The sequence below is a fragment of the Pan troglodytes genome, chromosome 7, assembly GCF_028858775.2.
Source record: "Pan troglodytes isolate AG18354 chromosome 7, NHGRI_mPanTro3-v2.0_pri, whole genome shotgun sequence".
NCBI lineage: Eukaryota > Metazoa > Chordata > Mammalia > Primates > Hominidae > Pan > Pan troglodytes.
In genome coordinates this window covers 20,193,657-20,221,268 of record NC_072405.2, presented here as the reverse complement: position 1 = coordinate 20,221,268, position 27,612 = coordinate 20,193,657, and the positions used below count along the sequence as shown (strand labels likewise).

Here is a 27,612-nt window from a genome sequence, read left to right as displayed (position 1 = left end):
AAAATGCTCTTGCCCTGACAAAGAGAATAAGCTGGATAATCTATAGATCATAGATTTCATTTTAAAAGACAGAGCTGAGGTCTCAAAAAAAGCTAATTAACTTAAATTCAGAGTAATGAAGCCCTACTGAAAAAAGAACGGATCCACAGATGATTTGTGTGTACCTGAGTTGCAGCAGCAGAAGCAGGAGGAAGCTGCCCCTGATGGAGATAAGAAGGAAACAAGTGAACCTCAAGCAAATGTTGAAAGGCTGAATGTGGGCTTGTGATAGTTTAGCATCTGTAGGGGCCCAAACACACTCACTCACTCACTAATGCTTTAATGCTTTTCTTTTCTTTCTTTCTCTTTCTTTCTTTCTTTCTTTCTTTCTTTCTTTCTTTCTTTCTTTCCTTTCTTTTCTTTCTTTCTTTCTTTCTTTCTTTCTTTCTTTCTTTCTTTCTTTCTTTCTTTCTCTCTTTTCTTCCTTTTTTTTTTTTTTTTTGACGGAGTCTCACTCTGTCACCCAGGCTAGAGTGCAATGGCATGATCTCGGCTCATTACAACCTCCGCCTCCAGGGTTCAAGCGATTGTCCTGCCTCAGCCTCCCGAGTAGCTGGAACTACAGGCACGTGCCACCACACTCTGCTAATTTTTTGTATTAGTAGAGACAGGGTTTCACCGTGTTGGCCACTGACCTCGTGATCCCAAAGTGCTGGGATTACAGTGCCTCGGCCTCCCAAAGTGCTGGGATTACAGGCGTGAGCCACCGCACCCGGCCCCACTAATGGTTTTTTCATGACCTATCTTGTGTGCTCCTAGGTAAGATCAGATGGAGAGCAGGTGAACTACCTGAGACACTTTTGAGGGACAGGCATGTAGGAACTGCTGCAATTTGAGGTCAGAGAAAGGTAAAGGTCACACTGTGAGAATCGGGAAAATCCTCTGTTACTGGGGAGTGGGTTGGGGAGCTGAGAGAATCCCCCCTTCACTCTCTTTTCTCACAGGTGCATAAGAAGAGAGGCCTGATGAGGTCTGAAGGCAGGGGAGGGCAGGTAGCTGAGAGAAGTAGATTCTCTGGTCTTTCACTGAGTGTGAGGCAGCTACTGCCCGTGGTTGGGCAAGGGATGGGAGCCCTGAGAGATTCTTGAGGTGCAGAGATAGAGGCTTGCTGAGGATGAAAGTGGACAGGAAAGCTAAGAGAAGCTCCAATGCTGACCATGGCACTCTGCAAGAAGAGAAAATCTGTATGTAGAGGTTTCTGAGGGAAAATCATGAGTTCAGTTTTGGATATATATTACTTTTGAAATCAAGTGTCCAAGTAGATATATCAGTTATGCAGTTGGATAATTTATTATAAGCCTGGAGTTCAGAAGGAGGTCCAAAAGGAGAATTTAAAGGGATGAGACTTGCTGAGCCCCTCCAAAGAGTGTGTGGTGAGGGAGAAGAGAAGAGGACCAGGAACTGAGCTCTGGAGCTCTCCAATAGGAGGTGTGATGCAAAAAGATGAGGAAGAAACAAAGGAAGCCGAAGTGGTAGCTCCAGTGAGATAGGCTGAGACTCAAGTGAATGTGCTGTCCTGGAAGCCAAGTGAAGAAAGTATACTGTGAAGAAGGAAGTGATTATTTGTGTCAAATGCTGCTAATAGGCCAATTAAAGTTGTAGTGAAAAATGATTACTGGATCTAGCAATGTGGAGATTATTCGTAACTTTGACAAAAGTGGTGTCAATATCATGATCGAAAAAGGGGGAGAGAGCCTGATTGGGATATATTTAAGAAACAATGAGAGGAGAGGAATTGAAGACAGAGAGTATGGACAGCTCTTTTAAGATGTTTTGCTGAAAAGTAGAGCAAAAAATGGGATGACAGCTGGCATCAGAAGAAAAGCAAGGACATTCTTTTTCTTAGATCAGAAAAACAACAGCATATTTGTATGCTGATGGTAATCATTTACTAGCATCAAAATTGATGACACAGTCATGATATAGTGAACTGCAACAGGAAAATCCCCAAGTACACAGTGAAGAGGGAATATAATGCACAAATTTAAAAATTATTTGAATCTCTGAAACATCTGTTTTGATATTAACCTTTCATTCCTGCAATAGTTATTTTAAGCATGTTCTCATTTTCTCTTGTTCAGCGTTGCCCGGTTATTATAAAGTGTATTAGACTTTTTGAAAAACATTTTTTAAAATATTAGTTTTTTCTCATTTATTTCATTAATTTATATTTTGTATTTATAATTTTCCCTTTATCTTCTTTAGGGTTATTATGCTGTTTTTTTTCCAAAAGCCCCCAAAATGCATGCTTAGCCATTAAATTTTAGCCATTTTTGTATTGAAAGTTATGTTACCCATTTCTGTGTGGTTACCTGTAATATACCGTGAGCAGCACTTCTTGGTGTCTTTGCTCCTTATTAATTCACTTGTCTGAAGTTCCTTTAACTCTCCTTTCTGGTCCTCAGTTTCACTTTGCAAATCATTTATTCATAACCACATAAATCATAATTTATTTTGAAAAGTCTCTCATAAAATTTTCACTTATTCTAGGATTATAATTTTTCCATTTGTCTCTTAGAATGAAACTTTCAGATTTGTCAACACTCATTTAGCAGTAGCTCCTATTGATAGGATTCCACCATCTCTTTTGACCTAGTAAGTGAATATAATAATAGATGCCACAGAGATTCAATCCTGTCAGATTTAACTGCCTACATATAAATTTCCATGTCCCGCAAAGGCATCTCATTGAGGTCATGTTCTGTTGTATCCTTACTTTGTACCTTGAGATGCTTGGTGGGGCATGGAAATTTATATGCAGGCAGTTTCATCTGACAGGATTGAATTTCAGCAGCATCCATTATTATATCCACTCACTAGGTCAAAAGACATGGATGGAATCTTATCAACAGGAGCTACTGCTAAATGAGTCTCTTTTCTATTTTTCCCTATTATAATCCTAGTGAAGCTGTAAATATTAGGTTCTTGAACCCACAGGACTGATTCTAGGATCTTGTCTGGCCAGAGATATAGCCTTCTCATCTGCAGAACCTTATAGTAATCAGCTACCAAATTACCTGGGGATAAGAGAATTGAAAAAAGAAGGAGAATAAGGAGAAGCAAATGGAGTCTCACGGCTGAAGGGCCAGCATCAATGTGGGTTGAGCCTGGATTCTCTGGGCATCGTGGGTCTGGGTCTTTTTATGATGCTCTCTGAGTCTGTGATTTGTTCTTGGTCAGAAGAGCCTAACGAAAAGAGAATAACTAAATCTCCCACAGGAAACTTCCAGGGACACACAAGTACATAAATGTGGTGATATCTCAATGGAATAGAAAGCAGGTGAATGCTATTTATTTCCCAAAGATTCAGGATGTCTTTATTGCCACCTGCTTTCTTTATTATTTTTGACATGCACATGCAATAATCATTGATCTCACTTTATACATCTATTGTTTGCCAGGCAATATAGTAGGAACTGAAGTAAAACTGTTATACACAAACAGTACATAATTAATGGATATAGTTTGGCAAGTTTGCACATATATATTATCTTGTTACCACACCAATATCCAGGTAATAATATATCCATCACCTCCAAATGTTTCCTACGTCCCTTTATTGTTGTTGTTGTCAGAATCCCTAAGATCGACCCTCTTAACAAATTGTTAAATACAAAATACCTCATTGTTAACTATAGGTACTATGTTTTGGAGCCTATCTCTGTAATTGACTCATTTTGTATAGCTTTAACCCTTGAACAATAACTCCCCATATTGCTCTTTCCTCACTCAGTAAAACACCAAAGTCTTTTAAAGCACATTCTATATAATCCACTTTATGAAGCTTTTCCTAACACTCTTTTATCTGTTCCCCCCCAGTAAAGGGAACTACTAATATAAAAATTACCTATTTTGGATTACTGTGTCTTTTACAAACATTATTTTATGAACCCATTTAACACTTATCTCCCATTATCTTATTATGAAGTAAAATAAAACTTGACGTGATTTTAAAAAATGAAATCACAAAAGGGCTTTGTTAAATTATGATGTACCACTGCTTATTTGTAACAATTCAAGTTACACTAGGGGTTTTTAAAAATCTTTTGTTTTTATTTGTTGCATATTGTAAGCACAGTGTCTTTTCCAGCTATTTGCTTTGGGAAGAAAAGTTAGAGTTACAATGAACATCATAGGCTATCTTGTCTAGTCACTTACATTACAGATGAGGAAATGAGCTGAGGGAAAGGAAGAAACTTGCCCAGGATCACCCAGTGATCTAGCGAGGAAGGCGATAGAGACAGCACTAAGGTTTGGTATTCAGAGCCTCATTCTGTTTTCTCCTCTTGCCCCTTCTCTGTTTCCTCCTCTCTTCCCCAGCCTTCCAGAAATACTTTACAGTTCTGCTGCAATGTCTACCTAAGGACATCGAGAGGAGACTTCACTTTTCATTAGACTGCTTTTTTAAGCACTGTCTTGCATTTTCTTCTTCAGTCTTGTTGTATCCCATTTTTGGCTATAAGTAATGCTTCTGCTGTGCTGTTCTATCCAATTAGTTTCTTCTATTTTCATTGAGAGAAAATTAAAACAAAAAAACCATTAGTTTATCTAAATTTGGAAGTTTTAAAACTTGATTAGAATTTCCTGGGCTATGGATGTAAGGCATATATTTTAAAATATTTTTCATTTTCAAAATTAAAAATCAAACCCATATATTTAGCCAGGATGACTACTTGATAACTACTAATCAGATGGGTCTTCAGCAACGCCACAAGGATAAACATCATATAAATCAATTCCCTGGTGTTATGTGCTACTGAGTTAATGCAATTTGATATGGGATCACCTTTAAGCAGGCTTTACGGAGTCACACAAAGGAACAGCACAACAGAACCATAGGGTGGAATGTATAGGGAAAGCTGGGATGTAAAACCCAGCCTTGACTCTGACATTTACTCCACTGTTGGGAAAAGCACTTTAGTTCCCAGAGCCTTAATATTTTCCTCTATAAAACAGGAAAAATAGAGCCATATTTAAGGTTTTGTCAAATCTTGTTGCTGAGTGATTTTACAGTGTCTGCAGCTATCCTCTCTGCTAATCATAACAAGGCTAACGAACTGTTCTTTTGTTTAGTTAAAGATATTTTTGCATTTGTTTACAAATTCTTATTCTTCCCTTCACAGAAAAGGAAACATTTTAAAGGTAATTTATAAAAGGTTAAGAGTCTCTTACATGTCAACTCTTCACAATGTGACAGAGTAGCTTAACCCCATCCCTAAGAGTATAGTTTCAGATCAGCCCCAAACCTATGTGGAGTGTGGGATACAGAATATATTTCAAACACATGCAAAGGCACACACACGCGCACACACACACACACACACACACACACAGTATTACCTAAAGCAGAGGTGCAGATGACAATCTTGGATAGACAGCTCAAAACTCTTAGTACTAAAATAATCCTAATAATAATTTTCCTGCCAAAGTTCCCACTAACAATCAGATCTCTTAAGGGTTGGTGCCTTAGGTTTTCGAGCCTTGTGTATCTTTTGGCTTTCTTTTTTGGTTGTGTGCTATTTATCTCATAGAAAGAAATCTCTTCTTCCTCCTATGCCAGTGCTGTATTGTAGGGGCTTGTTGACGTCTTCCTGGTATGTAGCAATCCAGGTGACTGGCCTCTGGCTTCTTAAGAGCAAGGCCATCACATGCTTTTGTTCTTTGTCTGCTTGTTTCCTTGTAAGGGCCCCATATACAGTGGGCGCTTAACAAAAATTTGATCAACTGATCTCATTTTCCATCTCCGTTCTCTCCACTTCAATCTCTCCCTTTTACTTCTTCCAGGTTAGTTTTCCTACAGCAAAATGGGAATTGTCCAAAAACTGCCCTTCATCTTTATAACTTGAAGGATTCATTTACCCTAAGCCGTCCTTTTAAATTTACTATCACAGACTAGATAGAAAAGTCTGGGTTCACCAAGAATAGGCATGTGTGCCACCATATTTTCTGTTGAAAACTTTGGAAACTCTTTTAGCAAACAACATGAAGCATAGAATTTGACCATCCCTGACAATGTACAAGGATCATCCATATTCTCACATATACATGCCTACTTTCCCACTCCTTCCCCAACCTTGAAATCCTGAATTCAAAAGAAAATATGAGAAGATAGTTTGCCTCATATAAGCCAACAAGTTGCTTAATCTTTCTTGCCTATGCACATTCAAGAACTCCAGAAAATTTTCTGATCTACTTAGAATGCCTGATCATCTTCTTGGGTAAAAGCAATAAGTCCTACACAGAATCACCAAAACCATGTCTGTTCAAGGGGTCTTATACCTGTGATTGATGATTGCATGCTCAATGCAGAAGGGCATGCTCTGTTGCAGGGTCATATCTGGTCATTGTGTTTAAGTTCTAATTTAGAAGACTAGTTGCTGAGGAGGAAGAGGGAAGGATAATGTTAGGAAATGGAATCAAACTTAAGGGGAAAAGTCCAGTACAGGGGAATAACAGTACTGAGGGGTAATAGGTTGAAGATTTCTTAGATTATTGCAGTATTTTCAAGGAGGCCCCACGAATCCTTCCTGGCTGACCCCACCAAAGCTTTGGCATAGCCTTTATGCCAAATGTCTTAGACTAACTAACTTTTCCAAAAGAAAATAGAGGAGTTATGGAGACCAATATTTAGTAGAATAATGCCTGATTATTTTGCTTTTGAGGTCTAGTAACTGCTAGTAAACTTGCCTAATTAATTCACATTTAGAAGTAGAGTAAAGAGGGTTTCAAGCACTTGAAACACCACTGACCTCATTTCATGTGAGAGGTGCTATGGAGAGCTAATGAACTATGAGGCTGCAGGTCTCTCAGCCAATAGGTCTTCTAGATTTCCTATGTGACTCCCTTTTCTGGTCCTAGGCGATTTTGCTTTTGCTTTGAGTATTATAGCACAATAAGGTGTCAGACACTCTACTCTTACCAAGTCTTACACAAAGTTTATCTTGTTATTTGGTGGAGCTTGGCTCATAAAAAGAAAAAAAAAAGAGAGAACGATAAAGAGGAGGACAGCAATCCTCATGGCTGAGGAAAGAAGAAAGCTTGGCTTTATTTCCAGTAGGCAGAGAAAACTTCCGTCTGTGGCTCTCTAGCACCAGTGGAATGTCTCTGTTTGGATAATAAGTGTCCTTCCATACCTCATTAGGCATATTCACAGAGATGTACTATGCACACAAAATGACCTTCATGAGACGACTGAGAGTCCATGTTTTATTGGACACTAAGTTCATTAGAATGATGTGGGTGCACAGTTTTGACCAGAAAACCTTGTTAAATGGGAACATAAGCTACAAATATTTTGGCAAAAGATTAAGGTTTATGAACAAACAACGATTTATGTTAAGTTACAATTAATTAGGCCATGTTGAGAAACCTTTTTGTTTAGTTAATGATTAGACATTTTGTTAGTGAACACTTCCCAGATTTTACTTGCCCTATTAATCCCCACTTTGCCGCTGGTCTGAACCCCCACAGTGCCTTGTTTATGGTACAGTGCCTACTGCCTTGTATGTTAGATTAGTGAACATATATTTGCCCCCTCTACTACTGCAGGAGCTTCTTGTTTGCCAGGACAGGGCTATATTCCCCAGAGCCGAGGAGGAGTTGAATCATGTGGTCATTTATTCTCAAATCCTCTTCATCAAGTGAAGCAAAACAGGACAGTGAAAGGTCACTGAACATGGAAGCAGGAGGTCTGGATTTCAGTTCTAAATCTCTAGATCTATTACTAACTGGAGGTATGGATAGAGTCAGGCAAATTTTCTTCCTTAAGTCTTGACAGCACCTATGTAGGTCCAGATCCATTGGATGTAGATAAGGGGATTCTCAATAATTACTGTGCATAAAATCAACTGAAAGAGTTAGTTTGCAATGCAGATTCTTAGCCCCATTCTATGAAATTTTTACTGTTTTATAAATTGATAAATAATTTTTATTAGACAATGTAAATTTCCTTACTTGCACCAGCATACAAAAATATTGAATAATATTAGCAGCAGAATCTTTCAACAAAGTAACTATGTATAGCTATTAAACCACTTTCTTTCACTGCTTTTTATTTTCTTTTATTTATCACTATTGTCTTCATTATTATCATCACACATTATTGAACACCTATCATGGACCATATGGCATAAACATTGTTTCTGCTCATAAGGAGCATGTATTCTCTACATGTTTATAAAATTAATGCCTGAATAAGTTTGCTTAAACAAGGCAGAAGTTGATTTCTTTTTCACTTAAAATTAACCTGTAGTTATACCATTCAGGGCTAGAACAGATACTTTCTTATATCATTAGGGATGCAGGTGCCTTCCGGCTCTCCGCTCTGCTATACTTTAGAAAAGGTCCTAGTTTGGCTGCTAAATTCCCACCTATTATTTCTGAATTCTAGACAGCAGGGAGAAAAAAGGCATGAGAGAAGGGCAAAGGAACATCTACCCTTCCTTTTTAAAATTTTTAACCAACCCCCCTTAAAAACACTTTGTTGAGACATGATTACATTCAAAAAGCTGTACCTATTTAATGTGTATATCTCAGTGAGTTTGAGAATAAGGATACATTGTGAAAGCATCACTACCATCAAGATTATAAACATATTCATCAACTCCCAAAGTTCTCCCTCCCATTCTAATTATTATTTTTATTGGTAAGAATAATTAACATAAAATTCACCCTCCTATTATATTTTAAGTATGCAATACGGTATTCATAGCTATAAGCACTAAGCTGTAAATTAGACCTCCTGAACTTATTTATGTGGTATATCTAAAACTTTGTACTGTAATCACACCTACACACTTACCTGCACCACAGCTCCTGGCGTCTACCCTCTGCTTCTGAGTTTGTTTTTTCGAGATTTCAAATACAAGTGAAATCATACAGTATTTGTCATTCTGTGTTTGGTTTATTTCACATGACTTCATGCCCTTCAGATCCATCAATGTTGTCACAAATGACAGGGTTTCATTATTATATAATACTGAATAATATCCCATTGTACATATATATATACATATATATATGTATAACATTAATTCAGCCGTCCATGAATGAATGATAACATGTATGTCTTCTTCATAGATCTTGACTATTGTGAACAGTGTTGAAAGGAATATAGAAGCGCAGATATCTCTTTCACATACTGATTTCAATGACTTCATAGATAAATATTTATATATATATGATATATATAATACATATAAAATAAGTGGGATTGCTGGAACAAAATGGTATTTTTATTGTTAATTTTTTGAGAAACCTCCATACTATTTTCCAAGGTGGCCATACTAATTTACATTCCCACCACCAGTATACAAAGGTTCCCTTTTCTCCACATCCTTACCAACACTTGTTATCGTCCATCTTTTTGATAATAGCTATTCTAACAGGTGTGAGGTAGTATTTCTTGGTTGTTTTCATTTGCATTCCCGTGATGACTAGAGAGGGTAAGAATTGTTGATATATATGTTGTCCGTTTGTATCTCCTTTTTCGACAAATGCCTGCTCATATGTCTTTGTTCATTTTTTACGTTTTTAATTTTTATTTTAGACACAGAGGATACATCTGCAGGTTTGTTACATGGATGTATTGTGTGCTGCTGAGGTTTACAGTATGAATGATCTCATCACACATGTAGTGAACATAATACCCAATAGGTAGTTTTTCAGGCCTTGTACCCAACCCTCCCTCCTCCATCTAAGAATCTCCAGTGTCTGTTGTTTCCATATAAGTGAGAGCTGAACAGTGTATAACCCAATGTTTAGCTCTCACTTATACATGAGAATATGTAGTATTTGGTTTTCTGCTCCTGCGTACCACACCACACTGGGCTAATTTTTGTATTTTTGGTAAAGATGGGGTAGCTTCAGCATGTTGGCCAGGCTGGTCTTGAACTCCTGAGGTCAAGCGATCCACCCACCTCACAAAGTGCAGACATAACAGGCATGAGCCAGTGCACCTGACTTTTCTGAACTTTTTTAGCTTATGTTAGGTTTGTCTGTTCTAGAATTTTGTATACATTTATTTATATTATAGGACACTTTTTAGCTTAGCTTTCCCCACTCGGGGTTAGAAAGATTATATTGATCCATGATCATGATGTCGATTCATAGAGTTGATTATTCCCATTTATTGATAAATATTACTCTATAATATGCATATAATTTATCAATTTCCTCTCAATAGACATTTGAGCTATTCCCAGGCTTCTGCTATTGTTAATAGAACTCAAGGACACATTTTTAAAAGAAAAAATTTCAACCCAAAATGTCCTTTCCTTTTGGCTCTCCAATATTGTGTCAGGGTTATATATTTGTTGTCTTGAAAATCCAATTACATTGAACAGGAGGTGTCTCTAGAATCAAGGTTCAGTATATGTGTGGTCTGGCTGTGTCCTGGAATGTAGCCCTTATTAGTTTTATTGAGCATTTTCCTATATAAATTGAAATCAAGTTGAAGACTCATTTTTCCACAGTAGGACAAATACAACAGTTTAGGACTTTGGACAGATAGCAACTTGCTGCTTGCCTGTGCAACCCACCTCAAAAGATACAACTCCTCCAACTTTTGATTTCTGGTGACTTCTCCAAACAATTAGATGTGAATTGACCTTATTCCCTTACATTAGTACAAGTCGATCTTCTGCACCTGGCCAAATACAGTATAAAATTGATGAGCATACGTTTCTTTTAGTTTCATATTTTCTATTTAAAGCTACTCTCTTTGGCTGGGCACTATGGCTCATGCCTGTAATCCCAGCAGTTTGGAAGGCCAAGATAGGTGGATCACTTGAGGCCAGGGGGTTGAGACCTGCCTGACCAACATGAGGAAAGCTGTCTTTCTGAAAAATACAAAAACTTTCTGGGTGTGGTGGCACGTGCCTGTAATCCCAGCTACTCAGGAGGCTGAGGCAGGAGAATCACTTGAACCCAGGAGGCAGAAGGTGCAGTGAGCCAAGATCCCGCCTCTGCATTCCATCCTGGGTGACAGAATTAATCTCCATCTCAAAAAAATAAAAAGCTAATCTATACTTTTCTTTTGGTGCATTATTAGAACATAGAAGGCAATAAGGCAAAACTATTGTGGGTATATTAGTGCATATCTGTAGCACATAGCACAGTGCCTAGCCCAAAACTTGTGTTGAAAATTAAGAGAACCTTCTTCATATCACTTTTCCACACTCTAGTTCTGAATTTAAAGAAAGAAAAAGGTAGGTTAGCAAATATAGGTATCAGTTATTTCTATTGACAGATCATTTGGATAACATGTTATTGGGTGTGGGAGAAAAAAGATTCCTAACTCTCCACCCCAGAAATAATTTTGCTGATACAAAAATCAGCCAGACATGGTGGCACAGACCTATAATCCCAGCCACTTAGGAGGATGAGTTTGAGGATAAGGATACATTGTGAAAAAGGTGGGAAAATCACTTGAACACAGGAGGCAGAGATTGCAGTGAGCCAAGAGTGCCCCACTGCACTCCAGCCTAGGCAACAGAGAAAGACTCTGTCTGAAAGAAAAAATAAAAAGTTGTTGCTATATAGCACATAATTTCATTGTCATCTCATTTAAAATTGAATAGCACATTTGGGTTGAATTCTTGTGCCTGCAGAGACATTTGCTTCCGGCTTAAAATCACTGGCTGTAGGAGGAAACTCCAGCAGAGGGCATCGTAAGGATTTCATAGTGTCTATGGTCATCTTGGTAATTCCTCAGATAATTCCTGGCAATTCTGTTAGGTCTTGAACTTCACTTACTTCTTACATGTTTAATAAAAAGAAGTTCAAAACATTGCCATGGCTGTTGAATTCCCACAGGCTTGTCTTCCCTTTAAAATTCATCACATGGTTTGTACTCTTTTGCAGATATAATACGTAAGTTTGGAGGTGGATGCTTTCAGCCATTAAGTTCAAAAGTACTGCTAAAAGGGCCAGGCCTGGTGGCTCACACCAGTAATCCCAACCCTTTGGGAGGCCAAAGCAGGTGGATCACGGTATCAGTAAACTGAGACCATCCTAGCCAACATGGTGAAACCCCATCTGTACTAAAAATACAAAAATTAGCTGAGTGTGGTAGTGTGTGCCTGTCGTCCCAGCTACTCGGGAGGCCGAGGCAGGAGGATTGCTTGAACGCAGGAGGCAGAGGTTGCAGTGAGCTGAGATTGCGCCATTGCAGCGCAGCCTGGTTACAGAGTGAGACTCCGTCCCCCACCGCAAAAAAAAAAAAAAAAAAAAAAAAGTACGCTACATGGACATCCATTGTCCCAGCATCTCTGCCATAATAGCTGAGGAATTATCGAGAATGTCTGTTAATTTCTTCAACTCCAAATTTGTGTTATGTCCCTTGGTCTCCTGTCATACCATAAATTGTATTATTCATAAAATGGACAATTTGTCTATACTTATGTCTTCTCAGTATGCTACATCCCTTTAGAATTTAAACATAGAGTGTCTCCCAACCTGAAATTGGAAGTTTTGAAAAACCAGAAAAATGTTTTCGGACACCTTTTATTTCCAGCTGTTTTTATGTCCTCTCCTGAATCCAAGTTGAGGGTAAAGTCCATTCGTCAGCATTTCTCCTCAACTCACAACAACCTCATCCCACTCCAGTATGATGTTTGTCCCCACAAATTGATGCACATAATTCTTGCTGGCAGTGGTAATGTCCTAATTAAAAAAATCATGAGATGGCGTCAGACTTGACTTTATTTTCTAGCTCAGCAGAATTTGATTCCTGCCTGATGAGGAAACCCTATTTTCCCTAGAAACTTTTCAATTTTGTCACAGGTTTGGTTCCCAGGGAACTGGATATAGATGAAGTTTAGTGTGCAGGATGTTTATTAGGAAGTGATGTGAGGATCCACATCTGTGGAAAGGATTGGAGGGAAGCCTTATGTGCAAAGGGACAAGTCTAATGGCAGTGCAGCCTGACATTGTCACCTGGCCACACGGACAGAGCTGTAGAGCTAAGAAGTCCTCCCCTATTTGTCCCAACTGAATCAAATGGCAAAGCCTATGTACCCCTTGCCTCCATTAATGATTGTGTGCTTGCCACTTGTGGAGGATGAGACTTTGAAGCAGGTGGCTTTCTGTGGCTGAAGAAAACCTTAAATGTGCTGACAAAGATTTCCAAAGAGACAGAGAATGTCATCGGCCATGTATGCTGCCCCTTTCCAAAGAGGAAGCAACAAGGGTAATGGCCTCCAATGGCTCTGTATGCAGATAGGTGGACAGTAATATCTGTCCCTCCTGTGACCTAAGAAGAACAGATGGCAGACATGCAGCCAGGCAGTTAGAGGTGACACAGTGTTAGGAGATAAACATCTGTCAGAAGCAGTGCTTCTTTGAATCAGGTGTGACACGAGCCTTGCATCCCTTGCATGGACCCCTTCCCCATTATCCTGCACCTCATGAAGGTGGGTGGGGGCTGGCTGGTGGGGAGTCCCTGTACCAGGTACACTTTGCCTGCAGTCTTTCCACATGAGTTCCAAGGTAGCCTATGTGGTCATCCATAAACCTTGTGTTTTCCTTATGCTGCTTGTCCTTTGCCTTTGAGGAACACATTTCATTTGACTCTGAATCCAAACAACTCATGTGTCCCTATATCTGTACATTGTCCTTCACTTAGGGGAATCTCCAATCCCTAATGCCTTTGTTTTATTTTTGCTATTAATATTATAATAATTAACATTGTCATTATTATCTTCATTGTTGATATTCAGTTATTTTTATTAATAGAGTTACTATGAATTATTATATTGTGGCTACTTACACCAAGATGAAGATAATTAGTTCAGGAAGAATCTGCATTCTGAAGACAAATAGAAGTTCCAGCTACAGATGGGCAGACGCATGCCCTCTCAATTCCTGATGGACCTCCTAATGCCTCCTGGACCTAAGGGGCCTCCCTCAATGTTCCAAGATGCCACCAAGGCAGGGATCAGCTCGTGCATTCCTGAGAACATCCAGGATGAAGTGAGGCTCTGGAAAAATGCAAGAGTTTCCACATAATCCCAAAAAACCCTACAGGTGAACTGGATGCCACAGAAAGAGGAGTGGTCTTTGTTACAATGAAATCAACAAAATTATTTCGAAGTCAATTAGGAAACTCAGAAATCACTCTTGCTACCATTAAGAGGAAGAACAGGAGCCTGTGAATGGCGTCCCTGGCCTACCTGAGACTCCACAGATATTTCTATGTGGCTTCAGACAGCAGAAATCTCTGTGATTTACAGAAAGGCAGGGACAGCTCATGCCAGCCCATCCCTCTGCAGAATGTCTCCCAGCAGATCAGTGGCATGGAACCATCATGGACAGCACCAAGGCTCAAGGGCAGCATCCCAGGCCGGCCTGTGACTCTAGATAAGTTCTGAGTCCCCATGGGGGCTCAGGAAAGGTTAGTGACGACCTGGAAAGAAGGGACAGGCTGAAACCGCCCCTAAGCAATCTGCAGGATTCCAACTTCAGCAGGAAGCCAAGGACCAGCTCGTACCACACCAGCGCCCCCTGAAAACGCTGGATACAATCCCACTCTGCAGAAAGTTCCACATAGAAGTGGCTGGGAATTTTGCATTCTAGACTGCATTTTACACTGCCTCTGGACATGTGATGAGAAATTTAACATTGGTGTATCTAACTCTGACATATTTCACGAAGTGATTTTTTAAAATGTGGTAAAAAAGACCAAATATAATTCAAACATATGCATTATATGTCAAAGTATGCTTCGCTGGCATCAAGTAGACTCACCTTGAGATACAATCTTGGACAACCTCCATCTTCAGAATATCTACTTTTTCAAAGGGAAACTCTCCAACCACAAATCAATAACATCAAAAGTTTGCAACTACAAGCCGACGTAAAATAAATACATGAATTCAACCACAGTGAATTGGACTGCACTGGGAAACACAGATGAAGAAAGTCAACACCGCTTTGTCCTTCAGTGCCTGGCTCCTTTTTCAGCTCGTCTTGCGACTCCAGGCATTATGCCTGAAAAGTCTCCCGGACGCCTGTGAGGCTCTAATTCCCTGGGTCCCATTGCCAATTCTCTGGTTTTGCGAAGATCCACCGGACTTTCTGTGGAACTCCCGTGTCCCTGAACTTTTGTGCTACGTCCCCTAATTCTGCCCATGCTCATCTGCACCTGCACGACTTAGGGTCCATGTTTCTTGGACGGGAAGAGACAGGCAGGAGTCGGAATGATGAACCAGCACACTGGGGCGTTTTCTCATGTAGCCCAAGGGACCCCATGGTGTTCTTGAGCTTTGGAACCAGTCGCGTCCCCTTTGACACTGCACCCGACTCCCAGTTTCTCAATCTTGTTGGCCCTCCGGCGATCTCTCGTTGGATGAATTGCACCTGCGGAAACTCGAGTCCCCTTTGATTTGCGCTTCATTAATTATTCATGATTCAGGTGGGAAGGCCTGCTGACGACCCCCTGTGGCCATTCTCTGAGCTTTCCGGTCATATCGTTTCCTTCCACGCTCTTTGGTTCATTGCGTCCTGCTCCTGCTGTCAGAGGAGCAGAGAGTTGATCTTATTGATTCTGGATACGGATACTTTCTAGGTGATCTGGATAATCCAGATAACGACCCTCAACAGCGGCGGAAAGGGAGCAGCCGTTTGGTGTGTCTCAGAAAATCCCGCTCAGTTCCGAGGCCTCCTAGATGTGGAATCCTGCTCAGAGTTGTTCCCAGGTCAGAGAATGGAGAGAGCCTGTGCATGATGGGATATCCCTGCCTAGATCTTTCAGTGAGTCTCTACCTCAGCTACTCTCAGGATCAGGGGGAGAACCATGGTGTCAGACATCCGGAAAGAAGACGGGATGAATGTTTTACCTCTGAAGTACATCCCAAATATCGGAGTTAACTTCAGCTTTGCTGGGGTCTATTTGGCCAGTGAAACTCTGCCTGGTTCATTCGCACATCCGGGAGCCACTTCACGGGGGGCCGTCGCAACCGGAACCACACACTTGACATCGGCGGTTGAGCCAAATGGGGACTCGTGGTGCAAGCAACGCTCCCCACGTGTTAGCGTGCGTGAGATTCAGTTGGCGGAATTTTACTAGGTGCGTGTTGGTAGAGCGGGGCTGAGGTTTTCTTGCTCCTGTGGTTGTATAAGAAGTCAAAGGTCCTGCCCAGCCCTGCGGTCCCCTCAGTCAAGTCTGTTTCGGAGACATAACGATTTGGATTGCTAACAAGTCAAGAAATTTTCAAGCCCTTGGATGTAGGGAAGAGAAAGATGTCACACTGTCACTGTGTCGATGTAGAAAGGGAAGACACAAGAGACTGCATTTTGAAAAAGACCTGTACTTTACACATTTGCTTTGCTGAGAAGTTGTTCATTTGTAGCTTTGCCCCAGCCAATTTTCCCCAGCCGCTTTGACCCAACTTGGAGCTCACAAAAACCTGTGTTGTATAAAATCAAGGTTTAAGGGATCTAGGGCTGTGCAGGACGTGCCTTGTTAACCAAGTGTTTACAAGCAGTATACTTGGTAAAACTCATTGTCATTCTCTAGTCTCAATAAACCAGGGGCACAATGCACCGTGGAAAGCCACAGGGACCTCTGCCCTTGAAAGCAGGCTATTGTCCAAGGTTTCTCCCCATGCGATAGTCTGAAATATGGCCTCGTGGGATGAGAAAGACCTGACTGTCCCCCAGCCTGACACTCGTAAAGCATCTGCACTGAGGTGGATTAGTAAAAGAGGAAATCCTCTTGCAGTTGAGATGGAGGAAGGCCACAGTCTCCTGCTTGCCCCTGGGAACTGAATGTCTCAGTGTAAAACCCGATTGTACATTTGTTCAAGTCTGATCTCGGAGAAAAGCTGCCCTGTGGCGGGAGGCAAGACATGTTTGCAGTAATGCTGCCTTGTTATTCTTTACTCCGCTGAGATGTCTGGGTGGAGAGAAACATAAATCTGGCCTACGTGCACGTCCAGGCATAGTACCTTCCCTTGAACTTAATAATGATATAGATTATTTTGCTCACATGTTTTTTTTGTTGTTGACCTTCTCCTTATAATCACCCTGCTCTCCTACTACATTCCTTTTTGCTGAAATAATGAAAATCATAATCAATAAAAATAGAGGGAACTCAGAGGCTGGTGCCAGTGCTGGTCCTTGGTGTGCTGAGTGCCGGTCCCCTGGACCCACTGTTGTTTCCCCATACTTTGTCCCTGTGTCTTATTTCTTTTCTCCGTCTCTCATCCCACCCGACTAGAAACACCCACAAGTTTGGAGGGGCAGGCCACCCCTTCACTTGGAAAATCAGTTAAACACAAACACGGAATGGGAGTCAAAAGACAATACGTCATCTTTTTGAGAATTTTATTCACTTCTAAACAAATTCAACACACATATGTACAAAGGCATTCCACAGCCCAGTTTTCGAGGCTGAGGAAAGACCCCGAGAGCGCTTTGCACAGCACGCTTCCCAGCGTCCGAAACACTGCTCTCAGGGCGGGGCACAGCGGAAGGGCTGCACCTCTCAGGGTTCCCTAACTTTTCCCTTATTCAGTCATCTAGAGAGCAAATACACAGTAATTCCCCAGTTTCCTACTGACGTCCCAGCGGAAGTCTGACTCCTGTGCATCACGCAGTTTCTGAGGCAAGGAATCTCTGGCACGGAAGCTTTTCCTGGCGCGTTTCCGGAGAACCATGCGAACTACAATGTCCCTCACCAGAATTCAATGAGGCAGAGTCCCTGCATCTGCTCCCTGCCTGGCCTGGGCTCCCACATCCACAGAAGCGCCACAGCCGGGGAGCTTCGGAGTCACCGCACAGAGTCTTCTCTCTGCTCTCCGGTCCTCAGTCCCACATTCCCTTTCAAGTCACGGGAGCTGGAGGCCAAGGAGACCCTGTCACCTGCAGTCTCACTCCAGGTCAGAATCGCTGTCCTCTGAGGAGGAGGAAACCTGAAGGTCCTCATAGAGGACGCTCGGTGGGACACGAACACGGGGACCCTCAGACTTCTCTGACACATGAGGGCTCTGAGCGAGGAAGGCTCCCGGCTTCTCAGGAGAGTGAAATGGGGGTGCCGCCAGGAGGCTGGAGCTCCAGCGTCCGTTTTCCAGTCTCCGGAAGAGCACTCTGAGAGGCTGGGCCCCATCATGGCTGGCCGCTGGGTAATGGGACATGGTGCAGGCCTGGGCAGTAGGCAGGCAAGGTCTGCTGTGCGGAGGCTGCCGGTCGACGCTGTGCACCTGGGCGGGTGTCCTCCCGCCCATCTGGGGCGACGTACTTGGCCCAAGTTCGGTTGCGGCTGGCGGAGGTTGGAGATTCTCCGAGGCCCCCACCTCACCTCCCTGGATGGCGCTTTCGGGGATCTGGAAGGGACCCAGTCTCGGTTTCTTGGGGAAGTTCAGGCAAGCCTGAATCCGAGCCTGGGCAGGTCTCTTGGCTCCTGGCCCGAAGCTGAGATTGGAGCCTAGGCCCAAGCTGTGTGTGGCGGCTGGTGGGCAGGGCTGTGAGGTCACCGCAGGACGTTTGTCTTGTGCCTGGGGTCTGATGGCCTGGAGCAGGCCATGGGTTTTGGAGGCAGCCTGGGGAACTTCTCGGCAGCCACCCTCAGGGCTGCTGTGTGCCGGCTTCACCACGAGGAGAGGCTCGGGGCCCTGGTGCCTGACTGCAGGCTGAGGGATGTCGGCCGCAGCCCCTGTCTGTCTTTCCTTTGGTCCAGGACTTGAGGAGGAGCTCAGACTGGCTTTTCTGAGGGGAGACAGTGAAGCCAAGATGGAGACCCTGTCAGACATTTCGGTAGCTGAGCGATCAGAGAGGACAGGGTCCACGCGCGGCCTCTTAGTGGTTGTGTGGACCGGCATTGGCCCGCTTGCAACCTGAAAGAGAGGAAACAACACAGGTTAGAAGTTCCTCCGCATGGAGCCAACATGAAAATCAAGCACATCCAAAGACAAGGTGCACACGCCATGAAATTCTTAGTACAGTATCGACAGGCGGTCCTTGGAAGTAGGGACAGACCCTCCACCTGAGTGCTGATCAGGACAAGACACATGAAAGATGCGCTCTCGAGCTATGTGTTGCTGACCTAAGCACACCATTGTTCAAAAGATCGCGTCTTGGGCATTAGCTGGACCAAAGCGCCTCCACTCACTCTTCCATGAAGTGGAAGGGACTAATGCCCTTCCGAAGGCAGGTTGGTGGCTCAAGGGTACTCAGGACGTCTTCTCTGAACACATGCATGTTCCTGGGTTTAGCCTTCTCCACGTTTGGGGCCTCTGAGGACCTAATTTCCTCATGCCGCTAGGAACGTGTTGTTGGCAGGCTTGCCATAATTGGACAGAAAGTAAGCCACAGGAAATACGGCATCTTCAGATGCCTTCGCCTGGAATCAAATTGACCTGGAAGGATCGTGGAGTCCCTGACCCCAAGAAGGCAAGAAAGAGGGGTTCCCCGATTTCCTCCCGCAGACAGGAAGCTGAAAGGAAATCAACCAGGTTGACCTAGAGGAGAAAAAGGCCAGGGGCCCAGGGTGACACTCACCCTCAGATAATGAGAAGATTCCGTGGATCCTTTTCGATTTGGCAGCGGCTTCTCTGGAGGTTTCTCAGAAAATATGTGGAGGAGAGTCTTCCTCTGCGGGTCTCCTTGCCTGCAGAACAGAAAAAGGTCAGGTCGTGCCCCCTGGTTTTCCCAAGGAGACAGGGAGAACCCTGTCTGGGGCCCAGTCCCATTCCGTGTTTTGTGATACAGAAATGGACATCTGGTGCCCTTTCCGCCTCAGCACTTTCCCTCACGTGCCAACCTTCCCATCCTCCATGTGGCCCTCTAGTCTTCCCAACTAAGGACTGTGATTTGGATTCCATCGCTTTTCCCCCTGTCGTGGGGAACCTGCACGAAGCGCCCCCGCCTCTCCCCGTCCCTGAATCTCCCAGAGCCAAAGGAGCTCCTGGGTGTGGAACCCTGGAGGACACGGAGCTCAGGTCTATTTCTCTGCAGCGTTCCTTCCCTGGCCCGGAGACGGAAAGGCACACGGTGTGCAGGTGCAGAGACACCATGTCCTTAGGAGGCAGTACCCTAAGAGTGGTGAAAACCCCTCCCACTGCTCACCTTGGTCTCTCTTCCTTCTCTCCCTTATCCTTGTTCAAGGGCCCCGGGTTGGCTTCAACCTGGGGCTTCCATGGTTTCAGGTTTTCCTTCCCTTCCTTTTTCCCCAAGGTCGCTGGAACCAGGGCTGCCTTCCAGCACTTCATGGGGCACCTGGTGCTTCTGGCCGTGTGGCCAAAGGCCCCGCAGTTTTTGCACTTGAGCTGTGGGTGGAAAGGAAGTGATGTCAGTGAGTGAGCTGAAGCCACAGGCAGCGATCCCACGTCAACATTGAGACGGATTGTGAATTCAGAGCTGAATAAGGATTCCAAAGAGGGGACACCGGCATGGGGGCCGTTAAGTGCTGGGAGAGTTCGGATACGATGTTCCCTCCCAAAGCCCATGTGACGGAGGAACTCTAAAAGGCAGGACTCAAGGTTCTAAGGGGCACGATGGTGAACCCGATGTCAACAACACAACCAAACGTGGCCACACAGGACTCTAAGTAGAAAGGGAGGTTGCCCCCAAGGGTCTCTCAAGAGGCCTATCGGGCCGGGGAGGAGGTCCCAAGCCACGCCCACCTTGGATGGGAAAAGCAACCTGGGTGGTGGTGACAGAACTCTTTGGAATCCAACCCAGTCTCTGAGGACCGTGTGACACACCCTCCCCCCGTCCCCGCCCCCACCCCAATACCCAAGAGATCCAGTTCTAGACTTACCCTTGGATCTTCTTCATCGGGCAGGGGAGACCTTGGCCCAACTGGGGCGCTCCGCTGCTTCTGGAGGGTCTGGGCTCTCACCAGTCTGTTTGCCCCAGGTTTGGGATCATGACGTGCCATCATCTTCGTATCCTGTGGGTTTTATGACCGGCTTTTTCAGGGGTTGATTGTTGGGTCACCTGAAACACACACAAACACACACATGTCGATGGTTAAGCACATTGGATATTCACACACCCACAGGAAGCCCCCCGCTAAATCCTTGCCGGTGTGGTCATGAGGAGACCTCACCACCAGTCGGTCAAATCTGTGGAACACAATGTGCTGTGTGCATCCTCAGATATTGTGTGTTCCTCTGCCATGATTACTTAGTCCGAGAGTAAACCTCGCCTGCCACAGGGCCCGTGGCCTAGGTATGGGGAGTTGACCTTTCAACCCAAAACAAGCAACTGATTCTGGAGACCGGACTTATGTCTATCACGATTCACTCCGGTAGAAGACACGATGACTCTATCTCCCTTGACGGACAGAATGATCAAAGCCACAGGGCATGGCGTGTGTCACCCTTTGGCTGGTCTGTTTGAAATCTGAGATAAGGGATGCTTCCTGTGACAACTTGAATCGCTACTCTTGCCATTTCATTAGGCAACTTCCAAACACAAATTCATAAAGAGAAGTTACCTTCCTCTCTACCACACTAGCAGGTGATGGTCTTTCCTGTTCTATCTTTTTGGCTTTAGCTCCAGCCCCTCTTTATTTATTTTTCTGGTATTTTACACATGCCACATGAATTCATCTAAACAAACTGTGAACAAGTGCCATATCGTATCGATGTCTTACATGGCTGAAGGGCAAACCACCCTTTTTTCCAAAGTCCTTTTTCCATTCACCCACCAATTCAGCATGCTGCAGTACATTTCTTTTCGCATTCCCACCTTGGTCTTATCCCACACATGGAGACGGAAATGCTTTCTCGTTTTCTGTTCCAAGAATTACTTGTAACGAGAGCACACCCTACCCCATCAGCAAGCCCCAGTGTGATCGGTTTCTTTCGGCCTCCTTTGTCTCTTTTCCCCCCCACCCCTCAGGGATTGCGTGAAACAAACAACTGTTCAGTGAAATTAACCTGAAATTGCACGTCTACTTTCTTTCCCCGGCTGGCGCTGAGATGGGCAGGTGATGGAGCAGCCCCGCTGGGAGCGATGCAGCATCCACGGCGACAGAGGAAGGGGCGGAGAGGGACCTCTGCTTTCCAGGCTTCCTTTTATACTGCCTCTGGTCACCTGACGTGGAATGTACCCTAACCTAATCAGTTACATGTAGGTTAATTACAATCAACTTAATCCAATTACATGACCTGGAAAGGTCTATCTGCACAGCCCACTCTAAGATCATGTCCACTGCTGACAGACATTCTAAAACCTACGTGTACAGCTGCAAGCTTTGAAGAATAGATGTTCCCCGTCAGACATGTAACACTGGTGCCTGTACCCCTGTCTTCTTTTCCATCTTTTTTGTTTTTGTGTTTTGTTTTGTTTTAAAAAATGTGGTAAAATAGACACCTTTTAATTGGACCAGATTTACTCTATCTCGACGTAGGCCTCAGTGTCATCAAGGAGATTCTCCTTGACATGCAGTCACGGCCATGATCCATCTTTAGGGTTTCTCTTTCTTCCCCACGGTAGGTCTGTCAGCAGAGAACCCTAACCACACCCTCATGTGTTTTCTCCTCCAGGAGGCGCTCGGAAACCACCGTGAATTGGACCGCACTGGGAAGCACAGATGAAGAAATTCAGCACCGCTTTGTCCTTCAGTGCCTGGCTGCTTTTTCAGCTCGTCTTGCGACTCCAGGTATTTGAGTCCAGGGAGGGATACCCCGCCTTTACCGTGTGCTTGCCACGATCTTGTCTCCTTAATCCTCACTGCAGCTCTCTGCCATAGGGTCTTATACTGCTTTACATGCGGGAAACTGTGGCTCAGAGGGTTTCACAGCAGGGCAGGGAGCCCAGATGTGAATCTGTAGATAACAAGCTTTCTAGTTTTTCAGTAATTTGCAAGCATCTTTTTTTTTTTCTTGTTTCGTCATTGGTGTCTTTTTTTTTTTTTTTTTGAGACAAAGTCTCTGTCGCCCAGGCTGGGCTGCAGTGGTGTGATCTCAGCTCACTGCAACCTCCGCGTCTCACATTCAAGCAATTCTCATGCCTCAGCCTCCCGAGTAGCTGGGACTACTGGTGCCCATCACACCCAGTTTGTTTTTGTATTTTTAGTAGAAACAGGGTTTCACCATGTTGGCCAGGCTGGTCTTCAACTCCTGACCACAGGTGATCCACCCGCCTTGGCCTCCCAATATGCTGGAATTATTGATATGAGCCACTGTGCCCGGCCATGTCATTGTTGCCTTAACCAAGCCTCTTTTAATTTTTCAAACGGAAGAGCCCCTGTCCCACAGTTACTGCTGCTGAGCCCTTTCCAGGTGACTCATTGTGGAGGAGGAAAAGCGGAAGCAGTGTGGGAAGAGGCGGGGTCTGGGCCAGCTGCTGATCCTGCTCTCCTCCCTCCTTTGGCCTCTAGGCTCCCAGGAGTGGTTTGGAACCTGCGCCATGTGCTCTGGAGGCTGTGGCAGGGCAGGCACGGCTTGGAACCTGCACCATGTGATCTGGGGGCTGTGCCAGGGCAGCGGGAGTCCTTGTGTCCCCTGCGCACAACACAGACAGAAGGCTGGGTCCACCCAGTGGGCGGTCAGGTGCCAGGCCAGTGCTTACCCCGCCATGTTTGCAGCCTGAGGCCAGCTGGCTGCAGGTGCAGGGCTATGCGTCAGGGGTCAGGGTGAACACATCCCTGCAGGTCTTGGGGCTCCTGGGTTGCTTCTGGAAGGGCCCGGATGGGGCCTGACTGGAGCTGCTGAGGGGTGGAGCTTCTGGGAAAAGGATTCCTCCTAGGGGGAGTGTCTTGGGCCTGGGACCACGTGGCAGGGACAGAGACGGGTGCATGGCAGTGTCTGCTCTTCTCTGTGAAGGCAAAGGGCCTCTGAGGGAGTATTACAGCCGCCTCATCCACCAGAAGCATTTCCAGCACATCCAGGTCTGCACCCCCTGGCTGGAGGGCCGAGGACTACCCCTGCTTCTAGGTGAGAGGCCAGCAGGAGGCTCAGGGAGGAGACGGAGCCTTAAGCAGGGGGAGCAGGGGTGGGCAGGATGTACTTTTTCTGAAAAGGTGGCTCTGGAGGCCACTTGGGGACAGGACCTGGGCTCTGGCTGAACTCCCGGGAGGAGGCTACTTCCTGGTGTGCCAGCCCCTTCCTGCCAGGTGGCCCCAGAGGCCCTTTACCAAGGGGTTTGAGGAGGCCACGTCCTTTCAGTCTGCCACGCCCTCCATTCAGTCCTCTTCCTTCCTGCAGGAAGTCTGGGCCTGGGGTTGGGGCCACTGTTGCCCAGGTGTGGGAGGGCAGTGGCTTTGGGAGGTACAGGGACGATGTGTCAAACAGCGTCGCCTCTCCCAGTGAGATGGTTCTCCTTTGCCTCCGTCTCTTTCCCCGTTGATTTCTCCAAGTGGGGAGTCATGGCTTGGTCCTGATGCGTCTCTATAGCCGCATCTTCCAGCTTCGAGTGAGCAGAGTACTTGGAGGCTGAGGGCCTTTTCCTGGCAGGATTCTCCAGCTAGTCTTTGTTTTAGACAGTCTTGCTCCTTTGCCTAGGCTGGAGTGCACGATCTCAGTTCATGCAACCTCCGCCTCCTGGGTTCAAGCGATTCACCCACCTCAGCCTCCCAAGTAGATTACAGGATTACAGGAGCCCGCCACAGTAGCTGGCTTATTTTTGTATTTTTAGTAGAGACAGGGTTTCACCATGTTGTCCAGGCTGGTCTTGAACTCCTGACCTCAAGTGATCCTCTCGCCTTGGCCTCCCTAAGTGCTGGGATTCCAGGCGTGACCCATCATGCCTGGCCCCAGCTAGTCTTTAGAAATGTTAAGCTATTTGGCTTATTTTCACACTGACAGCTGGTTTGCGGTGGGTGTGCTGTGGTTTATTATTATTATTATTATTATTTCTTTTTTTTTTTGAGACGGAGTTTCGCTTTTGTAGCCCAGGCTGGAGTGCAATGGCGCGATTTTGGCTTACTGCAACCTCTGCCTTCCCGGGTTCAAGCGATTCTCCTGCCTTAGCCTCCTGAGTAGCTGGGATTACAGGCACCTGCCACGAATTCGCTTCGCTAATTTTGTATTTTTTTTTTTTTAGTAGAGATGGGGTTTCACCATGTTGGCCAGGCTGGTCTTGAACTCCTGACCTCAGGTGATCCGCCCACCTTGGCCTCCCAAAATGCTGGGATTACAGGCGGGAGGTGAACCTGGGTGTTGGAGGTTGCAGGGAGCTGAGATTGTGCCACTGCACTCCAGCCTGGGTGACAGAGTGAGACTCTGTCTCAAAACAAAACAAAACAAAACAACAACAACAACAAAAAAATCAAATTGTGGTTACGTAGAAAAAGTGTCAACTTACATTTTCAGATGTCCCAGACAGGCCGTGTGGCTGCTTGGCCAGCTTAAGCCACTTGTGGTTGGGGCTGTCGGGGGCCTTATCCAATTTTCACTCCCCTCAGGGGATGTTGCCTCACTGTGCTGGAAGGATTTGTGTTCCCAGGGCAGAGACCAGCGCTCTGACCCACCCCTCTTGACTAGCAGGGTCGGTGGACCTGGGTGTCTATCTGGACACGTCCTCCAGTGGCCTGGACCTGCCTATGAAGGTGGTGGACATGTTCAGGTGCTGTTTGCCTGCGTGTGCCGTGAACTTCAAGTGGTAGGAGCAGAACCCGAATCTTTCTGGGGATAGCTTCACAGATCCACCACTGTGGGGGAGCAGTGCAGAGTGAGCTGCCCACAGTGAGGCCCTGCCCCTCGGTCAGTCCAGCACACACTGGAGGCCATGACGAGGAGCCCTGCGGTTACTGTGTCTGGGCTGAGCCTCACTGAAGTAGTTGCTTCCATTTAGAGCTCATGTTATATTTAGGTTGGCATAAAAGTAAACACGGTTTTTGCCATTAAAAATGGCAATTACTTTTGCAGCAACCCAATATGAAAAAAAAAAGCACCTTAAATACCAGAACTCCACTAGGGGCTTTTGCTCCCAGAGTAGAATTGGCGGGAATTGCCTGCAGGCTTACATGGTTTTCTTTCTTTCTTTCTCTCCCACCATGTCCCTTTTGGCCAAGCTCACGTGCTGGGCTTGAATCAGTTAAATGAGTGTCATGCTGTGGCCTGACTCCACCCAGCATAGACGGGTGTTTGGAAGGGTGGAGTTAGAGGAGATTCTAGAAGCAGTAGCCCCAGCAAACGTTGAGCCCTTGGCCCCTGCTCAGGAGCCGGCCCCTGGATGGGATTCAGGGATGCGAGCCCCTCGTGTGAGCTGAGCTCAGGGAATGTCGGGATCAAATCTGGTGTCCTAGAAAAGTCATATTTTATGTGCTGAGCCAGTCCCCAGGGGGTTGCCTTTACTTGTTCCATGGCCATGGAATTAAGAAAAACATGCAAAAATAATTCTTCAGTCCTTGAAGAGCATCCAGCACAGAAGGTACAAACCTTCCTTAAGGCTCCCTCCTCAAATCAGTTTGTCCATTTTGATGTGCACCCCCCCAGGCTTTTATACTCTTCAGATGCCAAATCTAAGAACCACCTCCCAGAAACCACACACCCTGTTCCAACCCCCAGCCTGGTTTGAGCGTGGGGTGGGTAGGAGCCCAGCTGGGCACCCCAGGGGTCTGGTGTCTTCTCCAGGAAGCTCTCGGGCTCCCTTTGTTCTCTCTGCAGTTTACATGAGCTGGTGAAACATGAAGAAAATGGTCTGGTCTTTGAGGACTCAGAGGAACTGGCAGCTTAGCTGCAGGTAGCCATGTCTGCCACCACGCCAGGGTGGGCAGGGTTCTGGAGACTGGCACCGAGCCACGCTCCCTGATCCCTGCTTCACACAGCCAGGGTGGGACCATGCGGGGTCTGGTGGAAAAGCTAGGGAGGGAGCAGAAGTCACAGAGGCTTCCTACTCTGCTGTCCCATTTTGGCACAGTAGGCTTGGGAAAGTTAGGACACAACCCCACCTGCCCTCTGGATTTATGGAGCTGACACTCCACAAATGATGCTGGAGCCGGGTGGGCCGGGCTGCAGTTTAGGAAGTGGTCAGGATCAGGTAGGTGCGTGGGCAAAGGGAACTTCTGGGACAAGCCTTGAAAGATGGGTGGAATTCTGCAAAGGTTACTTGTTTCTTATTGCAAAAAGTAATACATCATTCTTGTCAACAGAATGATTGGGAGGATTTTCAGTAAAGGTCCAGGTCAGAAGTCATTTAGACTGGGTCCCCCAGTCTCTGTCAGAACCATGGTACTCTGTTGTGGTGCGAAAGTAGCCACAGCATCTGTAGAATAAGGGGTGTGGCTTTGTTCCAACAAAGCTTTATTTACAAACACAGGCTGTGGGCTGGGTTTGGCCTGCAGGCTGTAGTTTGTGATCCTTGATTCAGACAGTTTAGCAAGGCTGTAAAGAACACCCACACCCCCTTGTTACCCACAGATGGGTGGGACTGTGTTGGCCAGAGGCTGAGAGGACGGTGCTCACAGGGGAACGTACAGCATGTGGAGGCCGGAAGGTGCTCCAGCGCACCAAGTGTGGGAAAGTGGGACATACGGGGAAGTTTCCAGAAAGCATGATGTCAAGTTGGAGGCAGAGCGCTGCTGGGGTGTGAAGGGTCTCAAGTCCAAGTGAGGGAGTTAGGGACTTGGGAGGGGTTGTTGTTGGGTCGGGGAGCTGGGGTCATCCAGGTGGTGACCTGGGA

At 45.4% G+C, this 27,612-nt stretch overlaps 2 protein-coding genes across 13 annotated transcripts in view; one reads left to right on the top strand and one right to left on the bottom strand.

Annotated features, from left to right (window-relative positions):
- LOC112207929 (putative glycosyltransferase ALG1L2) overlaps positions 1 to 27,612 on the top strand; it is a 205,815-nt gene that overhangs the window by 30,173 nt on the left and 148,030 nt on the right. For 5 of the 11 annotated variants that reach the window (XM_063816137.1, XM_063816140.1, XM_063816141.1 and 2 more), the window contains one exon: positions 22,533 to 22,648. In XM_063816137.1, coding sequence (XP_063672207.1) covers positions 22,533 to 22,648 — 116 coding nt within the window. Of the gene's footprint in view, positions 1 to 20,910; positions 22,117 to 22,532; positions 22,649 to 23,813; positions 23,925 to 25,475; positions 25,591 to 26,597; positions 26,674 to 27,612 lie in introns of those variants that run through there. The other 6 variants (XM_063816145.1, XM_063816144.1, XM_063816146.1 and 3 more) reach the window with 5 other exon arrangements.
- Positions 17,351 to 20,987, bottom strand: LOC129135646 (putative protein FAM90A26). Of its 2 annotated transcripts, XM_054656537.1 has the most exons (4): positions 20,798 to 20,987; positions 20,104 to 20,303; positions 19,537 to 19,645; positions 17,351 to 18,872 (listed from the first exon to the last, which is right to left on the bottom strand). In XM_054656537.1, the coding sequence occupies exons 1-4, from the start codon at positions 20,918 to 20,920 to the stop codon at positions 17,910 to 17,912; spliced, it is 1,395 nt and encodes a 464-aa protein (XP_054512512.1). In that variant the 5' UTR covers positions 20,921 to 20,987; the 3' UTR covers positions 17,351 to 17,909. The 2 variants fall into 2 exon arrangements, with proteins under 2 accessions (XP_054512512.1, XP_054512511.1); XM_054656536.1 differs by lacking the exon at positions 20,798 to 20,987 and having other exon boundaries at positions 20,104 to 20,557.

Excerpts from the sequence above, each read along its gene's own strand:
- LOC129135646 (XM_054656536.1), bottom strand. The coding sequence starts at position 20,483 with ATGGGCTTTGGGAGGGAACATCGTATCCGAACTCTCCCAGCACTTAAC. Across the intron at positions 19,646-20,103 it reads GAGAAGGAAGAGAGACCAAG|GCAAGGAGACCCGCAGAGGA; the intron begins GTGAGCAGTGGG and ends TCTGTTCTGCAG. Across the intron at positions 18,873-19,536 it reads AATCTTCTCATTATCTGAGG|GTTGCAAGCGGGCCAATGCC; the intron begins GTGAGTGTCACC and ends CCTCTCTTTCAG.